We start from the raw sequence: 15,893 nt of genomic DNA on the forward strand, positions 1-15,893 counted from the left end.
TGGAGCCTGCAGCATCTGTGTTCTTGCCCATTGACAAAGTCTGGGCTCTCCATGATAGAGAAATTGAGAGAGAGAAACTGTAACCTGAGCTGAATATCACATTTCTTTTAAGAAATCTTTACCTCTGTTAGTCAGAAAGCCAACAGAGAATTACAATAGTTTGTTGTTTTTGAAAGTCAAATGACTTGGTGAGGGGTTTTCAGCAAATTATTATCTTAATTACACAGGTATTACTGGAGTAATAAAACCTATTATGGCTATTTGGAGAAGGGATATTTTAGTATGTTTTATTAGCAAATATGCTTCTGTTTATGTATGTTGGGTAGGTATTTACAAAAGTAATTTACAAACATGGGAACCGGGTTTACTTTTTCTCTGGATAATAGGAAAACTGCGTAGTTTTGTGTTTGGCTGAATGTGTTACATGCTTCCAGAGATGGTGACTTTTTGCAGGCATAATGCTGAAGCCGTGCTTAGTGTTACAGGATTAAGCCTAGCCTCTCTTAGAGCTCACACACTTCCCTCTCCTCCAGCATAGCTATACCTAGGAGATTATAAGTTATCACTTGGAATTTTAGCTGAACTACAGTTTAGCATGTTTGAACCCTAAGCTCTGGTAAATCTTATCTATACTTAATGAAAGCCAGCCTGCTATGGTTTGAGGTTGGCTTGTTTCCATTAGCCATAGTTAAAATTAATCACAGTTGGTCCAGAGTTCGGTAAAACAAAAGCTAATGTTAATCAAAAATGGAAATGAACGCTTGTGGACACTGGTACCTTTCATTTGCACTAGAGGAAGAAGAAAGGGTGTAAAAAGTAGGAAGAAGCATGGTTCATTCACTTTAACAGTGTTATGTCAAAACTGACCTAGAGTTTCAAGAATGTTCAGAATATAAATCTATGAATCATTTGGAAGTGTGGACTGATGCAACTTTTGTCACCATCAGAATCATCAAGCTCTTAATTTTTGAACTAGTCTGGATTAGTACATGCTTGACTAAAGGAACTTTTTCCTCTTTCTAGGTGTCGTGAAAAATGGCTGATGATATTGATATTGAAGCAATGCTTGAAGCTCCTTATAAGAAGGTGAGAAAATATGCTAATAAGGGCTTTATCACTATTCATTTAGCATTATTCATGAAACTACTGCTGAACTGTAAACTAACATCCCCGGAGCCCTCATGATTTATCTTATTGGACGTGCGTTACGTGTATCTTACGAGTAACTATATGCTGTTAATGTAATTATATTGTGCAGTAGTTTCACTTCAGCGTGATGAATAAATGCCCATCTATCTCTCTTTGTAGACTTGCCTAACGATATCTCACCTCTACTCCCATGAATTCACCTTTGATTCCAGTGTGAACTGTCAATCATAAGGTAGTAATTGAGTGACGTATCGCTGTACCGTGGTCCCCCTAGGTAAAAACAAAAAAACAAACAAACGGAAAACACTCCTAAAAACTACCAGCTCAATTTTGGATTAGCAACAAGGTGAATGCAGTGGTTTGGGCAAATAGCAGGGTTCCAAGAATAATCTCTTCCCCAAGTTCATGGCAAGCAAATACTTAGACTGCTTAATGGAAGAAGAGTGACCTCTTTTTTTAAAAAAAGATAGACGGGTGATTAATCTTTAACAGGACAGGAGGCAATTAACTATTGTGCGAAAGACCTTTCCAAAAATTCTTGGATCCCTGAATAGTTCACATTTTAGTATTAGTAAAACAAAATATTGTTGCAGTCTACCGTTCGTTGTGACAGAGTACTCTTCTATTTATTTAATTTAGCAACTTTGATATAATTTTCTACATTTCTGAATATTTAATACCTAGCGTCTAGATCTAAACAGGCAGCAAATGTATTTAGTTTTTCACTGGATATTGGTGAAACTATTAAATTATGCATGCAGTAGCACTGGCTTCACAAATCTATATATACAAAAAATTAAGTAATGTAGCAGTTGAACTCATGGTGTAACTGGTGTGATAACTACAATAAACATAACAGCAACTATTAGTTCATTTTGAAGTATGTTTAGTACAGCTGTGCGGTATGAGTTTTGAACAAGTGTTTGTAACCTTTTAAATTTTCATATTTAGTTTTATGTAATATTTATTAGCTATGTAACATTTTGAAACAAATCATAATTTGTAATGTTAAGAATCTTGTGTGCTAGTTTAACATGGATATTTTCCATGTAAACAGGTATGGAAATAGGGAATATTTAGGCTGGACTGGTTGGATTATTGATGACTGACTTGGGAGTCGACGTTACTAAAGCAGTGTGAATCCCTGTTTGCTTCAGGGCGAGATGTGTGACAGAGGTGGCATCAAGCTCTTACAGTCCCAACCCTCCAACGAAAATGGGCGAAGATCTCAGGACTGGCATCGGTCACAGGAAATCGATAGTGGCTGGCTGCTAGCATGGCCACTTGGGGCTTAGGCAGAGATATAGCCTTGGTACTGGTCAAAGGGATTATAGTACATGAAAATGTTTTAAACCTGAAATTTCTTTTTACATTTTATTTATTTAACCACTTGAGTGCTGAAAACTTCAGGATAACTTTAAAGTCACGTAAGGAAGCTTGTACGATTTAAATATATATTTTTAATAGTAATTCTTGTATTTGTAATTGTATGACTTAAATATAAGCAACAAAGTGGTTAAACAAGTCTACATTAACTAGTAGCACTCCATATTAAATGTAAAATAATTTTAGTATTAAAATTTTTGTTTTGTATTTTCTTATCCCTATTCCCATTACCCTTTTGACCACTTGAAATGTTTCCACTTCGTCCTCACGATGTTCTTCTATCAACCCTGCTTAGGATGAGAACAAATTGAGCAGTGCCAATGGCCATGAAGAGCGCAGCAAGAAGTAAGTATCCATTGGTATTACTGAATTTGTCGTTATTCCTAGGAAACATTCTTGGCAGCCAGGCCCTCTTCCCTCAGTAATATTAGTGTTCTTCAGTTTTTAAGCAAACAGAATATTTTACTCCCAACATAAACTTTTGAAAGAGACAACTGGAATCCTTGTTCAATTCCAAAAATTTCCGCTGGGTCATCTTTCAAAAGAAATTAAATACAGCTAAATAGATAGTCTATGACAGATACATGATTTTAGATTTTTGTAACAGTTTACCTAACTTAAAAAAAACAGTTAAAAGGTACATTAAAAGACTGATGGCATAATATGTCTGCTCAGAAGTAAGTTCCATTGCGTTCATTGGTGCTTATTTCCAGATAAATGGACATGGGATTGTAGCCCAAGTGAATCTGGTATGAACTTTTTAAGGTAAATTTCCAAATGGAATAAATTTGACTGTGGAATCTTTGGTCACAAGAACCTGTATTGTTGAAGCACCTTGGAACTACTTTAGGCTAGCATACCTATCTTTCTGGAATGTTGAGAAGTATGTGTGGATGGGTTTAAGGTGACTTTTAAGCTAATTCTGTAAGGTTGGAGTCACCACAGAACAGTCTTTGCCTCGAGTTCCAGCCAGTCATGCCTCATAGTGGCAGGACAAAAGAACAGTGTTTGGCAGTATCTTGATAAGCTATTTGGAAACACCGTGAGAGTTGCTGGTTTCCACTAGTTTTTTCCCTCTTCTAGAAAATGGAAGCAAAATATTTTAATATAACAGAGAGGGCTAATGAAACAGAACTGGAATAGTTCTAAAAACTAAGTTAAATAGTTTTCCAGTGAGATGATCTGCTTCTTTTAAATAAAAGGGATTCTTGGGGTCAACTTGCATATCCTTTCTTTAAATATCTCCAGGAAAAAACCAGTCAATTTCTGAGGCATCAGTTCCTTTGTTTAGCAATGGTTAGCTGAGAAAACAAACAAACAAAATACCACTTTAAGCAAAACTGCCTTTGCATAGGGCTGTGCTTTTCTAAGCAATAAAAACTCAAATGCTAGTCTTTTACTGTGGTGGAAAACAGAATAATTTCCCCACTCCCTGCTGAACAGATCCTTTTTGGACAGTGGTTTGTTTCATTAATATCAACAGTGACTAAACGTTTACTTAAACTTACTGCTGAGAGACGAGAGAGCACAAGAGACTGAACTTCGTTCTTAAAAAGAATAATATGTTTCTTCCCAGAGCTATCCCATCAAAAAACCACTACTGGAAAAGTACAGTCTACTCTTGCCTTCTGAGAGCATGTCTTTGCTACCTGTGCAGAATGTGGCCCTTCTTGTGGAAATGAGAGGAGTAAACTAATGTTTAAAAATGTGCACAATATAGAAATAAGACTCATTTTCCTAAATTACACTTGGGGAGTATCTGAGGTAGATTGCCTTGTTCATGTAAAGACAGCTTGTATTGGGAAGGTAGATAGCTCCTTTCTCTTTGCAGTATTTGATAGTGGAAGTAACTGGAAACTTCTAATTTCCTTTCCCTGGTGGTTTTACTTTTATAAAGTGGAACACAGTACATAGAAGAAGGAGTCATGCTGTATTCTCTCTTATCCAAATGTAATGGTGTTAGAAGAAAACCAGCTTCTCTACCAGCCTTGTTGGCCATTTTTTTTCAGTGGATGGTGTCCAGTGGTGACTATCAGCTGTTGAAAGGTTATTTTAATTATTTCTGCTCCCCCAACCTTCTGGAGCAGATTTAGATAGTGTGTGGGGTACCTTAGGGGGAATGGGAGATTAATAAAACTTTTTTCTCCCTTCCATTGACAGATTCCCTTTTGTCTGCTGACAGTCTCCACTGGATACCACCCAAAGTGAAAATTTAAATACCCTGAATAATACTATTGTGGGCTTCCTGACTTGCTTTTATTAGAGAAAATCCCCTGTTTGTTCATATCATAATAGGTTGACGGTGTTGTATGAAAAGTTAATAATGTCATAGGTCAGTGGGATAAGAAAGAGGATTTACTCTCAAAAAGGATGTGGGTTTTTTTTTTTTTTACAAAAGCTCACAGTAAGTTACTTTTCAGAACCTTTTTAATTCCTTTGTAGTAGTTTGCTTGAGGAAATATGAGTTAATATTTCATTAAAGCCTTTTGGACCCTTTGCTGTACTAACTTAACTGCAAGGCAGCCTGAAACTCATGGTCTTACAACCACAGCAGGCAACAAAAAACTGGCTGGACAGTCTCCTTTTTATTAAATGTTATCTTGGTGGGAAGATGTTAACTTAGCTTTTTGTTGCTTGTCCTAGGTGTTGAGGAATGTTCTGCCATCTCCTGTCACCCTCAAGAATTTACAAGAGACTTTGTCCTGTCAGCCATTGGGTGAACAGGGAAAAAGTGCTAAACATTTTTGTTTTTTTAATGTAGTTTTATGTAGCCTCACTGATCTCATGGGCTAAATCTGGGATGGGGAACCTGTGGCCCTTCAGATGTTGCTGGACTACACCTTCCATCCCTGACAATAGGCCACGCCAAGAGGGTAAGAGGTTCCCCATCCCTGAGCTAAACTTTTATGGACATGGACAATTTCATGAAGGTTTTTTCCTGTCTGGGTGCATTAAAAGGTGTAGACTTCATACCCTGTTGGTTTGTTCAGGGCTTTAAAATCCTGACCTTTTGCTTAATTCATAGCTAAAAAGGCCCAAAATGATGGGAAATGACCTACAATATAACAAAGTGATTAGTGAAAGCATTGTGCAAAAAAAGTTTATATAAATTAATTTAAGAGAACTTCTTGCCCACCTAGCAGTTCAAAAGCATGCACTGCAAGTAGATAAATAGGTAACGCACCAGCGGGAAGGTAAACGCCATTTCCGTGTGCTGCTCTCGTTCACCCAAACCGGCTTAGTCATGCTGGCCACATGACCCAGAAGCTGTCTGCGGACAAACGCTGGCTCCCTCGGCCTATAGAGCGAGATGAGCGCACAACCCAAGAGTTGTCTGTGACTGGACCTAACAGTCATGGGTAACTTTACCTAACATACAACATTAAAATCCTCTATTAAAAACATGTTATTTAAACATTCAGAGATTATTAAAGCCACAGTAGCCAAGAGACAGAAATCTCATGTAGGTTCTACATTTATGGATAGAGTTGTCTAAACAGAAATGCTTTAAGCAGGCACAGAGGAATACAACGAAGGAACCTGTCAGGCCTGGAGTTCCAAACTGTAGGTGCTGCCACTAAAAGATTGATTACTGCAAGTGTGGAATGAGTATTACGTGGCACCTGTAACAGTGCCAGTTCTGCAGATTGAAGCAATTGAGTGGGTATATATGTGGTAAGATCCTAAAAGTGAAGAATGGATGGTGCAAAACATTCAATATGCATAAAACAACACAGATTTTGTTTATACCAAAACCTCAGTTGCCTATAATGTTCTGATGAACAGTTAGCCATTTACCATATGCAAAAAGGATACATTTTAGTATAAACTAAGCAAAAACTAACTGCAACAAATCCAATTTGGATTAAGGTTAATTTTCTGGGCGGGTGACTAGTAAACATGTTATTTACCTGTTGATATCAGTCTTTTCAGTTTCTTGCAGATGTGTGCTGTAATTTAACTTGAAACAAAGTAGAATCGTAGCAAATGCACAAGCTTTTACAGTCATGATGACTGCATGTATTTTATTAGGAAAACAGCATTATTTGGTTTTATGTAGGGTGGAAAAAGTTCCAGAGCTTTTCTGTCATTATGGATATCAATTGCAAATACAATATTAGGCATGCTTGGCAGTTTCAGAATTTTTGCCTTTTGTTTACTAAATACAAGTAAAATAAACATGATTAGATGACTCTCTAGGGCAGGTGTTGAGGAACCTTTTTGGCTCTGTGAGCTAGATTTTTATCAGAAGCCACCAACCCAATCCCCCGCTCTGTTTTATCTGGGAGTTCCATGCAAAACCCTTCCAGAATCAGGAATGCCCCCCCCCCCAATTTTCGGCTCACAAGTAGGGGTTAAATCTTGCTGCTTTGGCTGTAGACTCATTCCTTGCTCGGAACAGGAATGTGTTAAATCAACCCCATCTTCAAGCCCATTAGATGACATCACAACTATTGTCAGCTGATAGACAGGCAGTGTGGTTTCAGGAAAATGACCTCATGGACCAACTTCAACCTCCTGACAGGACAAGATTGGCCCACAGGCTAGATTGTCCACCACCCATGCTCCTGGGCATAAAAAAATTTCTGGTGCAAATGGAAAATTAACCTATGCATATTACCCTAGTTTTCCAGAAAACCTTTGTCACTGTGTGCACTACTGCTTACGTTAAATACATTAATCATTCGTTGCAATTTAGAACACCTTATTCTCTAAGGAGCTCAAGATGTTGTACATAGCTCTCTCCCACCTCATTTATTCCCCACAACAACCCTGTGAGGTAGGTTGAGCTAAGAGGCAGTGACTGGCCTATGGTCACCCAGTAAGCTTCATAGCCAAGTGTGCATTCAAGTTTCAGGTCCTAGTCTGATACTCTTAACAGTTACACCACACTAACTCTCAAGCTTACAAGTCCAATGGAAGGTGTGTAATTTGATACACACACACACCTGCAGAAATAATAAAAAAGCAAATCCTCCAAAGTGGTGATCATCTTCATAGAATCAAAGAATTGTAGAAGGGACCCTGAGTCATCTAGTCCAACCCTCTGCAATGCAGGAATTTCAACAGGTGGCCCTCCATCTAATTTGAAACCATATTGGACCCAGCTTAGCTTTGCAAATGTGCTAGCAGTTTTATTGCTGCACCAGCTTGGTTAGGAATTGTTGATTAGAAGGAACATACCTTTTTACCAGTTTGTCTGCTTCATTATAGTAGCCTGATTATGTATGTATGTACATATGTACTGTGTTGTGGAGCATTTTGTATTACTGGCATGTTAAGAAATGATGATTTGAAGCCTGTATTAGGCATGACTGGTGCCCATTTATTACATTTCCCTTTATATTCAGTTTGGGGCAGCATGCTGCACATGAAGTGGTTTTATTTTATTACATTCTTCATAGTTAATCTTTAGGATGCACTATCACTGACCTCCCATGCACAGCATGAACGTGATTTTTTGTCTAGTTCCAAGCATTAATTTTTTCTCATATAGTGTATAAGGTTTTCTGAAGTGCTTCTTCATTCTCATGATTCGAAAGAAGCTCTTCCACTTAATTGGTCTTTGCTGTTCCCAAGCTATTAAAATATTTGGAAATGAGCAATCTGCTCAGTAATACTTTCTTATTCAACTTGTACACGCACAACAGCGGTTTAGTTTTACATGTATGAATTGAAATGAGCCTGAGTAAAGCTTTGAGGTCTCTTGTTCCTCTGCTTCCATGCAGTTGGGAGAAAGGTTTCCTCAGTGTTTTGGTTCACTTTCCATAATTTCTGACTTCTCGGAGCGAGCTAATTTCAAACCATGGGTTATGAAGCTGGCTTATTTTAAATCACTGTTAACTAGAATGGGAGTCTGTGAACCTGAAGCTTTTTTCATTCTTATCCCATGTAGCACTAAGCTATATTTTAGTGCTGCATACAAACCAGCCCACTTTTAATGCTATTGCTAGTATACCAGCCTCTAAAAGTTCCAACAGGTCATTTGATACAGGTAGAGTTATTGCCATCAACATAAAAAGCGGGTTGGTTTGCACATTTGCTGCAACCATAAGCCTATCTATATACCCAACAAACTGTTGGTTGGATGAAAATCATGTTCTTGAGCTGCAACTTGTAACTGTGTGTTGCGTTCGCAATGTGCTGCCACAAGGAAGAAAGACAATTTAAGAAAGCCCTTATCTTTTCTTTACAGAAGTTCATTCCTGTAGTGTAGGCAGTACTGGGATGAAATCTTTTGTTATGAGAGTAAACTGCAGCTTTCTCCTGATGGCATATGCAAGCATGCATTATGCATTCTTGATGTGACAGATTTATTAGAAATTTAAATTATTTGACTTGTGGTAGAAAGGAGTTGAAACCCTAATTTTCAACTTGGGTAAATTTCACATGCTATGTTTTATATTTTAATGGAGAAACAATTGGTCACACTTGTTATTTAATAATGATGATATGAACATTAATTGTAGGTCCAAGTTTGAACTTCAGTATCTTCTCAGAGTTTCTTTTTATTCCTGCAGTAGGAAAATTCTTGTAGTTCCCATAAATGTTTTACTTGCCATATTCATGTTTGGTACATAACTGATACAAGAGTCTTACCGCTTAAAAGAAAAGGCGAACTAGGAAAAAACCCCACATATCATAACTAGCAGGCAGCCTTAAGTTACTGGGCTTGTAGGTTCCAGGTATATGAAAATGTTGCAATAATTCCTTACCTAGGTATTGGGTCTCTAATCTATACATTTTCCTTGGGAAGGGGGATATTGGCAATATTTCATCTGGTTATTCCTGTATTGACAGTTTTTGTCATCTGGGAATCAAAGAAGAATTGTTTTCTATAAGGATGTTTCTTGAGGATATCTGACTGCAAAGAGGAATACCATCCATAATATCTCACTAATATCATGCTAGGTAAACTCCTTAGGTTTGAGTTGATTATTTAGCCTATGGATTTCTTGAATTTTAATTAACAAATCACAGTAGAAACAAATGGTCCTCCTTGTGATTACAAACCAAGGCCCTGGTTTTTGCTCACTGAAGCTATCTGATTCATAACCTACTTGTCTTCCTATGTATGGGGTAGAAACATAACTGATTCAAATAGTACTATGAATTCGTTCGATCTCTTTGTTTAGAATAGAATCTGAGTGAGATCTTAACTCTTGAATTAATTCCAGTTGTCCTTACTCCTGGACAAGGTTGAATACTCTGGATGCAATAAACCATGTGAAATGAAAAGTGCAAATTATAGGCAGGTGGTGTTAGCTTAAACAACTTTTAAGAAATTCAGTACTCTTGTTAAGATATTACAGCCAAAGTAAAAAATAAATGCACCACTCTAATAAACCAGGGTCAACAAATAGAGTTTCGTGAACACTTACCGTATTTTTCGCACCATAGGACGCACTTTTTCCCCTCCAAAAATGAAGGGGAAATGTGTGTGCGTCCTATGGTGCGAATGCAGGCTTTCGCTGAAGCCTGGAGAGTGAGAGGGGTCGGTGCGCACCGACCCCTCACGCTCTCCAGGCTTCGCGGACCTCTTCGCAAGGAGCGGGAGCGCTCCAGCTCCTTGCGGGGAGTTGCCAGCATGCCGAAGCCTGCGCGCGCTGAGCTCAGCGCGCCCAGGCTTCGCGGACCTCTCCGCAAGGAGCCGGAGCGCTCTGGCTCCTTGCGGGGAGTTGCCAGCATGCCGAAGCCTGCGCGCGCTGAGCTCAGCGCGCCCAGGCTTCGCGGACCTCTCCGCAAGGAGCCGGAGCGCTCTGGCTCCTTGCGGGGAGTTGCCAGCATGCCGAAGCCTGCGCGCGCTGAGCTCAGCGCGCCCAGGCTTCGCGGACCTCTCCGCAAGGAGCCGGAGCGCTCCGGCTCCTTGCGGGGAGTTGCCAGCATGCCGAAGCCTGCGCGCGCTGAGCTCAGCGCGCCCAGGCTTCGCGGACCTCTCCGCAAGGAGCCGGAGCGCTCCGGCTCCTTGCGGGGAGTTGCCAGCATGCCGAAGCCTGCGCGCGCTGAGCTCAGCGCGCCCAGGCTTCGCGGACCTCTCCGCAAGGAGCCGGAGCGCTCCGGCTCCTTGCGGGGAGTTGCCAGCATGCCGAAGCCTGCGCGTGCTGAGCTCAGCGCGCCCAGGCTTCGCGGACCTCTCCGCAAGCAGCGGGAGTGCTCCCACGGCTTGCAGAGAGCTGCCTGTTTGCGGGCTGGGGTCGGGGGAAGCTCGAGCTTCCCCCGCCCCAGCCCCGCGCCTGGGGGGGGGGAATAATTTTCCCCCCTTTATTTCCCCCCCAAAAAATGGGTGCGCCCTATGGTCCGGTGCGCCCTATGGTGCGAAAAATACGGTATGCTCTAAATCCTTTAAAGCAGAGGCACAGGAGGGAGTACCTCTGGATTTTTTGCAACAGAACTGCAACAGTTTCTGACTCCAACTGTTTACCAGCAAACCAAAAGGGCTCCCTATATTATGCTACTGAAAAAAGTAATTAAGGGGAATTAAGGATGAATTTTCATGTGAAAGGATTGTGAGCTCAGTTCTGCTACTAAAAATATCTTCCTGTTCTGAGATGTGTACTTAGAGGCAACCAGTTCCTTAGTTCTTGGTACATGTCTGCCTCTTCCTCTACAGTGGAAACATTATTTGTCCCTGCTTTTAAGCATGGAAAAACCCTAATATAGACTAATTATGTCTTTTGAGGTAATGCAGTATGTATATGTTCTTACATTTGAACCTGTCTTTGGGTCCCTATGTTACTTCTGTAGGTTTTCCCCCTCTTAAAAATACTTTGCATTTCTGTTATAAGCAGCAAATGGTTTAGAATATATAACTCTAAAGGGGCTAAATCATTGACTTGGATCAAGATAAATGAGGGGAAGAAGACAAGGTATTAGTGCTGTTTGAATTTTCTTGCAAGTGATGGTAAAATATTTCTCACAAGCCAGCAGCACAAGGTAGCATACTGTGTCTACAGTATGAGAGAAATAGTGAATAAGGAAGCTGTAGGAGAAACTAGTGGGCCGTAATAATGTCTTGAAAATAGCTTATGCAAACAGAAGCAATTCTTTGGATTTGGGGTTGCTTTTCTCATGCAATGCTCTTCCGCTAGGTCGGAAACAGCCCTTCTGTGAGTGGAAGAGGCTTTCCGCTAGCAGAAGGGCACCTGGGATCCAAGCTACTTGCTCCAATGGGACCTTCTCCATTTGGAACATATCTAGCGTGAGCAGGCAGTAGAGTGGAAAGAGAGTCTCATTAAATGAACAGTTCAGAATCAACTATGAACCTGACATTTCTGCAAAGGAACTTGGTAGGTATAGTTATCTGCAGTTTAAACATTTTTGTGTCTTCTGTTTGATAAAATATTCCTCCTCCTAGGAGAGAGGTAGATATTTTAAAGAGTGAGGTACCCGTATGTTTATCCTGGTTGAGGGTATGCTTGTGAATGTGTGCTGTCACCTTGAAGGCTTGTACATACCCAGTGCATTGCTTTTAACTATTGTATAAATGGTTTAGAATAAATTATGTAATTTGATTAAAGAATGATTGCATTATTTTGAAAATAATGTACATTATAAAGAAAATTTGCATTCATGCTGCAGTTGCCATAACTTACTTGATGGGAATTTTTAACTTTTAAGTGGATCTTATTATTTGCTGCTTTTGAAAAAAAGACACCTAAACTTGTGTTGTTTGTCCTGTTCAGGAGAAAAAAGAGCAAGAGCAGAAGTCGTAGCCATGACAGGAAGAGGAGTAGAAGTAAGGAGCGCAAACGAAGTCGTGATCGTGAGAGGAAGAAGAGCAAAAGTCGGGAGAGGAAGCGCAGTAGAAGTAAAGAACGGAGACGCAGCCGTTCAAGAAGTAGAGAACGGCGATTCAGAGGCCGTTACAGAAGCCCCTAGTATGTTGCGCAAAAAATGTCATTTTAGTTCTAATATTTCATTGCTGAATAAGCAGGAAATGTAATAAAAGTATAAGTTTTTTTTTTAAAAAAAGGCAAACTAACCTTTTAATATAGCTGCATAAGCCTCAATTTTAAGATGTATACATTTCTGTACCTTGGCTTAGGTTTTTCAAAATACTTTTAAGCAGACAACTTAAGAGAAATCTGTTTCCAGTATCATGTGGGATCTGAAATCACAGTATGACTGTAGCAGTGACACAATTTTCTTTTGCAGTATCAGAGTGGGTAATCACTGTAATGGTGGAATAACAATATTTGGTTCATACATAATGCCAACTCCATGAAATTAAAAGTCCTTGTCATACAGGGGGAGGATAAGACAGACCATGCAAGCCTGAGACTTCGCTTGCGCGCCTTCTTGTTCATATATATGTCACACTAAATCATCTGAGAACTAGCCCAGACTTTCTCATAATGTCAAAATGATATCTCAGGTTAATTTTGGATATGCTTCACATATCTGCCTTACTGCATCCCACTTGCTTTCAAATATACTTGTAAAGTGAACACCAGTTAGCATTTAGTTTCTTTCAAGATTGTTCCTGCCAATAATGAACTTGCTTAGTAATATATTGTCTTTTTTTTATCTAGTTCTGGTCCAAAATTTAACAGTGCCATCAGAGGAAAGATTGGCTTGCCTCACAACATTAAAATAAGGTTTCCTTCTCTTATTTTATGGTGACTATTTAATTATCTATTTTGATGTATTTAATACCTTCATAATTGGTTGTATCCTTTTTTCCACAGTAGACGACGATCCAGGAGCAAAAGTCCATTTAGAAAAGACAAGAGTCCTGTGAGGTAGGCAGTTGAATACTACTATTTAAATTGACTGTGCAGTGTTGAATATTATATGACATGTCTCAGTTGCTTTCTGTGCAAATCTCATTCTCACCTTTCAGCTTCCAGAACATGCTCTCTGTGCATGTTTAGTGTGCTGCCTCTGCAAGCCAAGGTTATTGTTAGTATTTTAATTTGGCATGAGTAGCATAGAATGCACCTATTTTGATTGATTGTGGCAGTTCTGAAGTGTTGTGGATGTTGGTAGCACTACAGAATTTGATGTTCTTTTATTACTGGTAGTACGACCTTTTGCTTTCTCTGGCCATTAATAGGAACGTCATTTGAAAGGCATCTGTGATACACCTCTGTGTGAAGGTGACTTATGCATTTGACATTAATGAGCTATAAGTAAAGGTAAAGGGACCCATGACCATTAGGTCCAGTCGTGGCCGACTTTGGGGTTGCGGCGCTCATCTCGCTTTATTGGCTGAGGGAGCCGGCGTACAGCTTCTGGGTCATGTGGACAGCACGACTAAGCCACTTCTGGCGAATCAGAGCAGCGCACGGAAATGCCATTTACCTTCCCGCCGGAGCGGTACCTATTTTAATGTGCTTTCGAACTGCTAGGTTGGCAGGAGCAGGGGCCGAGCAATGAGAGCTCACCCCGTCATGGGGATTCGAGCCGCCAACCTTCTGATCGGCAACTCCCAGGCTCTGTGGTTTAACCCACAGCGCCACCCGTATCCCGATCTATAAGTAGATTATTGAAAAATTTTCACAGATGGAGCAGCAAGAGATATTGTGCTCCTTTCAGCTGTTCTCCATACCACACTGATGTGTCTCAGGTCTGTGGGAACAACTTCTGCTGAAGGAAGGAACTATCTGGGCTGAGTAGAGGCGCTGGAATGTCTCCCTAAGTTAGGCCTATGGAACCATTGGGTAAGATGACCCAAATGGCAGCTAAGCTGCAGGAGCTTGGGGTGCAGTTATGGCCTACAGAGATTATTGTTAACTCGCAGTTTCATGCATCCAATGGGCAAATGTCATGTTAGCCTCAGCTGCCTGCTCCTCCATTTTTTGAAAAGCCATCCTTCACTGCTTAATTCAGTACTTGCGGCAGGCAATTAGGGTCATTCCCCATCAGGCCAGGCTGAAAGAAAACAAGCATTGGGCTGTTTTCTTGCATTCATCCTAGCTACTATCTTTGGGCTCCTGTGAGCTTAAGCTTGTTAATTCATCTCTCCTGCCAAAATTTGCTAGCGGCACCCATGTATAGATCTCGGCCCCTATGTGTTCTTGTCTGGCCTGTCCACATATAGGGGACTTGCTTTGAAAATAGGGGGATTGACTGAATTAAAGAGTGATCACAATGTCAGGCATAGATTAGCAGTCTTGTAACTGGAGTCATGGTCACTTTGCGAACAGAGTGCTGTTAGGTTTAGACCTTACTCCCATTCTTGCCATAGTCCGCAAAATGTGGACATTTGGCAAGGGTAAGGTGTAAATAATGTTTGGAGGGAGATTGAAACATTTTGTAATATTGCCTTTCAGTTGCAAAGTATATGATAATGCATTTTTGTGTGTAAAAAGTGCTATTCTGCTTAAGCTTGATAAATACAGTGATATGCCTTCATTTTTTCTATGCATCATTGCATTTCTCTTGCTGCCCAGTGCTATACTGATTACTGCCTTTGTATGGATAGAATATCGAAAGACATAAATTTGTAAAATGGCTGAATACGTTCTTTCATTTCAGACATACACAACTATTAAAGTACGTTGAGGTTAAAAGCATTTCCTTTCTAATGCTGGGATTAGGTAAGGTGTACGTACTTAGAAGTATGTCCATTAAATTAACAGATTTTTCCAGGCATACTTGTAGAATCGGGGTGCAAGACCTCTAAAACATCCTTTGTTAACCCCGAGCACCTTCTCCCAACCCTATTTTGTCTTTTTCATCGGCGTTACACATTCTTGTATATTGGGGTAGGAATATACATTACACAGGAAAGAGCCCTTTTCTGAGGGCAATACTTTTTTTGCCCTATAAATAATGAATTCTGAGATATTGAGACATTGACACATCTCATTAAAGGGAACTGTAGATATCTGGTGCAGTTGAAAAACAGGGGCACCTGTCTGCCTTACTTGAAGCATGTGCTATTTGAATGTTAAACCTCCATCTGTGTCTGAGTGTAAATGGATTTAATGAATATCAGAACAAATTTGTTCAAATTATCTTTTAAAATTGAAAATTACTGACCATGGTTTATCTGTTATTTTCAGAGAGCCTATTGATAATCTAACTCCAGAGGAGAGAGATGCTCGAACAGTATTCTGTATGCAGCTTGCTGCAAGAATTAGGCCAAGAGATTTGGAAGAGTTTTTCTCTACTGTAGGAAAGGTGAGGCGTCAATAACTCAAATTTCTTCTGGTGTCATCCTAATACTTTTAAAGCAGAATAACTGAGCAGAATTTTTTCAAACTTTCTGTATATTAAATTCCTTTTAAGATACAGTGGTGTATTTGGGATGATTTGTAAGATTAAGCTGCTGAATTTTTAGCCTAAATCTAAAGAAGCTTTCACATGAGGACTTGCTAGCTAAAATAACATAGACCAGGCACGACCAACTC

The 15,893-nt window shown here is 40.0% G+C and overlaps 1 protein-coding gene across 4 annotated transcripts in view; it reads left to right on the forward strand.

Annotated features, from left to right (window-relative positions):
• The window catches only part of RBM39 (RNA binding motif protein 39), a 33,431-nt gene that overhangs the window by 4,907 nt on the left and 12,631 nt on the right, over window positions 1–15,893 (forward strand). The window contains exons 2-9 of one of the 4 annotated variants that reach the window (XM_081917005.1): window positions 1,024–1,086; window positions 1,309–1,381; window positions 2,307–2,461; window positions 2,831–2,880; window positions 12,219–12,413; window positions 13,068–13,133; window positions 13,224–13,277; window positions 15,546–15,663. In XM_081917005.1, the coding sequence (XP_081773131.1) occupies window positions 2,426–2,461; window positions 2,831–2,880; window positions 12,219–12,413; window positions 13,068–13,133; window positions 13,224–13,277; window positions 15,546–15,663 (519 nt within the window). In that variant the 5' untranslated portion in view covers window positions 1,024–1,086; window positions 1,309–1,381; window positions 2,307–2,425. Of the gene's footprint in view, window positions 1–1,023; window positions 1,087–1,308; window positions 2,462–2,830; window positions 2,881–12,218; window positions 12,414–13,067; window positions 13,134–13,223; window positions 13,278–15,052; window positions 15,078–15,545; window positions 15,664–15,893 lie in introns of those variants that run through there. The other 3 variants (XM_081917004.1, XM_081917003.1, XM_081917006.1) reach the window with 3 other exon arrangements.

Source organism: Podarcis melisellensis (genome assembly GCF_964234715.1).
Source record: "Podarcis melisellensis genome assembly, chromosome: 6".
Taxonomy (NCBI): domain Eukaryota; kingdom Metazoa; phylum Chordata; class Lepidosauria; order Squamata; family Lacertidae; genus Podarcis; species Podarcis melisellensis.